This window comes from Otolemur garnettii, unplaced genomic scaffold (assembly GCF_000181295.1).
Source record: "Otolemur garnettii isolate 467f Iridium unplaced genomic scaffold, OtoGar3 scaffold00173, whole genome shotgun sequence".
Taxonomy (NCBI): domain Eukaryota; kingdom Metazoa; phylum Chordata; class Mammalia; order Primates; family Galagidae; genus Otolemur; species Otolemur garnettii.
In genome coordinates, this window is record NW_003852568.1 from 1,623,090 (window position 1) to 1,627,024 (window position 3,935).

The 3,935-nt window shown below is 41.8% G+C and overlaps 1 protein-coding gene across 4 annotated transcripts in view; it reads left to right on the forward strand.

Annotated features, from left to right (window-relative positions):
* SAP130 (Sin3A associated protein 130) overlaps positions 1–3,935 on the forward strand; it is a 102,611-nt gene that overhangs the window by 41,444 nt on the left and 57,232 nt on the right. For all 4 annotated transcript variants that reach the window (XM_023519385.1, XM_023519386.1, XM_003800327.3 and 1 more), the window contains exon 11: positions 446–587. In XM_023519385.1, coding sequence (XP_023375153.1) covers positions 446–587 — 142 coding nt within the window. The remainder of the gene's footprint in view (positions 1–445; positions 588–3,935) is intronic.

Sequence of the window (3,935 nt, forward strand, 5' to 3'; positions counted from 1 at the left end):
GCACCTGTAGTCCCAGCTACTTGGGAGGCAGAGGCAGGAGACTCGCTTGAGCCCAGGAGTTGGAGGTTGCTCTGAGCTGTAAAGCACTCTACCCAGGGGGATAGCTTGAGGCTCCGTCTCAAAAAAAATAAAAATAAAAATAAAAAAAGATCTCTAAGAAGCCAGGTAGAAAGAAAAGGGCCTGGTTGCTAATACCTTAAAATATTAATGTTGAACTCTGCTTTAACAAATAACCACTGGATTGTATCTGTGGATGATTGGATTGAAATAATTCATTTGAACCTTATACACATATACTCATTTTCCATTTTTTATTTTGATTAAACCTAAAATTCCAGGTTTATTTTAATTATTTGCATTCATAATATTGCTGCTAGCCAAGAATGTTCTGGCATGCCACTAAGAGTGTATGAATGCTAATGTAATTGGATTTTACTGTTTGTAGCTAAGGTGGTGCCTCAGCAAATCACACACACTTCTCCTCGGATCCAGCCTGATTATCCCGCGGAGCGGAGTAGCCTGATTCCCATATCAGGACACCGGGCCTCTCCAAATCCTGTGGCCATGGAAACCCGGAGTGACAACAGGTAGAAGGCAATGTGCTGGTTACTCTGCCCCATTGTGTCATTAATTGTTTTTCTTTTTCAATAAAACAAACGTCCTGGGCAGCACCTGTGGCTCAGTGGGTAGGGCACCAGCCCCATATACCAAGGGTGGCGGGTTCCAACCCAGCCCCAGCCAGCTAAAACAGCAGTGGCAACTGCAACAAAAAATAGCCAGGCATTGTGGAAAGCACCTGTAGTCCCAGCTACTCAAGAGGCTGAGGCAAGAGAATTGCTTAAGCCCAAGAGTTGGAGGTTGCTGTGAGCTGTGACACCATGGTACTCTATCGAGGGTGACAGAGTGAGACTCTCAAAAAATAAATAAATTTAAAAAGTTTTAAAAATTAAAAAAATGTCCTACAAATAATGGCATATGTTTGTTCATATTTTTGAATTTCCCCCTGGAAAAAACACATTGTGTAATTTCTTTTGTAGTGTTATGGTAAAGTATTTTTATCAAGGCATTCTCTTTTTGATGACTGTTCTACTGTCCATTGTTTCATTTTAAGTTTGTTTTTGAGCCATTTTAAGAGTAAGGGTTGCAGAATTGGGGCCTTTATCCAAACCTCTATTTGTAACTCCCAAGAACAAAGACATTCCCCTAACTTAACCACAGTGCAGATATCTTCACATAATGGTCTTTTTTTTTTTTTTAATTGAATGGTAACTATGTACATTAATGCACTTCTGGGGTACAGTGTGGGGTTTTCACACACAATCCGAAACACTTCCATCAAACTGGTTATAATAATGGTCTTTTTGAAGTATATATAGGCCAGTGTTTTTTTGTTTGTTTGTTTGTTTGTTTGAGACAGAGCCTCAAGCTATCGCCCGGGGTGGAGTGCCATGGCGTCAAGCTCACAGCAACCTCCAAATCCTGGGCTCAAGCGAGTCTCCTGCCTTCACCTCCCAAGTAGCTGAGACCACAGGCGCCCACCACAACGCCTGGCTGTGTTTTGGTTGCAGCTGTCATTGTTGTTTGGCGGACCCAGGCTGGATTCGAACCTGCCAGCTCAGGTGTATGTGGCTGGCACCTTAGCTGCTTGAGCCATAGGCACTGAGCCTATAGGCCAGTTTTTTAAAAAATAATCTTTCAAGTTGATTTTGTCACATTGGTCTCCTCGTAATTAGATTCAGGTTATTCGTTTTTAGAGGGACTGCCGCTCACATGATAGTTTTCACTGTTACATCAGAGAGCTCATGCTGTCTTTTTGTACCATTATTGGTTGTGGTCATTAGTTAGAAGGTGATGTTTAAAAAAAATGTTTTTTTCGTTTGTTTTTGTTTTTTTGAGACAGAGTCTCCGTCACCCTAGGGTTGAGTGCCATGACGTCATAGCGCATAGTAACTTCAAAGTCTTGGGCTCAAGCAGTGCTCTTGCATCACCCTCCCAAATAGCTGGGACTACAGGTGCCCACCACAGCACCCAGCTATTTTTCGAGATGGGGTCTCGCTCATGCTCAGGCTGGTCTGAAACTCCTGAGCTCAAGCAATCTGCCCACCTCAGCCTCCCAGAGTGCTATGATTATAGGCATGAGCCACTGTGCCTGGCCTACCAGTTTTTCTACTATATGTTTTTTTCCTTTGTAAAAAACTAATCTATATGGAAATACTTTGAGACTATTAAGTATTCTGTTTCCCAATAAGCATTCACTCAATAGCTTGTTTTTGTTGTTGATTTTGGGGGATTTTTTGAGACAGTCTCACTTTTTGCCCTTAGTAGAGTGCAGTGGCATCATGACTCATAGCAACCTCAAATTCTTGGGCTCAAGAGATCCTCCTGCCTCACCTTTTGAATAGCTGGGACTGCGTGCACAATGCCCAGCTATTTTTAGAGACAGGGTCTTGCTCTTGCTTAGGTTCATCTCTAACTCCTGAACTCAGGCAGTGCACCCATCTTAGCCTTCCAGAGTGGTAGGACTACAGGTGTGAGCCACTGTGCCCAGCCTCACTCAATAGTTTTCCCATCTATTGATAATTTTTTGCTGAATCCATTAAGATAATTTGCAAAATAGTGACTTTTTCTATCATTTCTTTCGCATTTATTAATTGACATTCTGATTTAAAGAGACTTTCTCTCTCTGCCCTCATTTTTTATTTTGTTAAATATTTTTTAAAAGTCAACCTGGGTTCTTTTTTTTTTGAGACAGAGTCTCACTTTGTCACCCGTGGTAGAGTGCTGTGGCATCATAGCTCACAGCAACCTCAAACTCTTGGGCTTAAGCAATCCTCTTGCCTCAGCCTCCCAAGTAGCTGGGACTACAGGTGCCCACCACAACACCTGGCTATTATTTTGGTTGTGGTTGTCATTGTTGTTTAGCAGGCCTGGGCTGGGTTCCAACTGCCTGCCTCAATGTATATGGCTGGCACCCTACCCACTGAGCTATGGGCGCCAAGCCCAGCCTGGATTATTGAATTTGCTTTTATTCGTTGTTGGTGCTCAAGTTGTCATTTGGTTCTTGAGGACCTTTCAGACTGCTTCAGTGGGTTTTCCTAAGTTCTCTTTATTCTAGCTCTTCCTTATTTTCAACGGAATAACTCTAGGATCCTCTTGAACTCTATGTTTGAGCCCTGGAGTATGCTGTTTTTCCAAGAAACCCTTTCACTGCTCAGAAACCAAGATCTAGACATTAGTTGTGCTCATTGCCACCGATTGTTACTCTAGGCCCTTTCAGCTGGTGGAGGTAGGAGGTATATAACATATTACAGGCTAATCCTTGAGTACAGCCTCTCACTTCCCCAGTCCAGGTTAGTATCTGCCTCCCACAGTGAGAACCTTGTACAGTGTATATGCAATAGCCTTAAAATTAGATGATTTTTAAATGTTCTAATTTGACGTTTAGTGTGTATAAGAACGCTTACAGATTTTCATATATTGATCTTGTGTCCATCCACTTTGTTAAATACAAACTCTAAATGGTAAATTAGCTCTAAATGTTTATAAATCAGCAGTTCTCAACCTGTGGGTCACGACCCTTTTGGGGGTCTAACAGCCCTTTCACAGGGGTCGCCTAAGACCATCCTACATATCAGATATTTACATTATGATTCATAACAGTAGCAAAATTATAGTTATGAAGTAGCAACAAAAATAATTTTATGGTTGGAGGTCACCACAACATGAGGAACTGTATTAAAGGGTCATAGCTTTAGGAAGGTTATAGATTCTCTTAGATTTCCTATGTAGATATTTACTTCATCTATGAATAAGGACAATTTTGAGGGTAGACAAGAGGGTCTTTACATTTCTGGGTTTTTTTTGTTTTTTTTTTTTGAGACAGAGCCTCAAGCTGTCCCCCTGGGCAGAGTGCCGTGGCATTACAGCTCACAGCA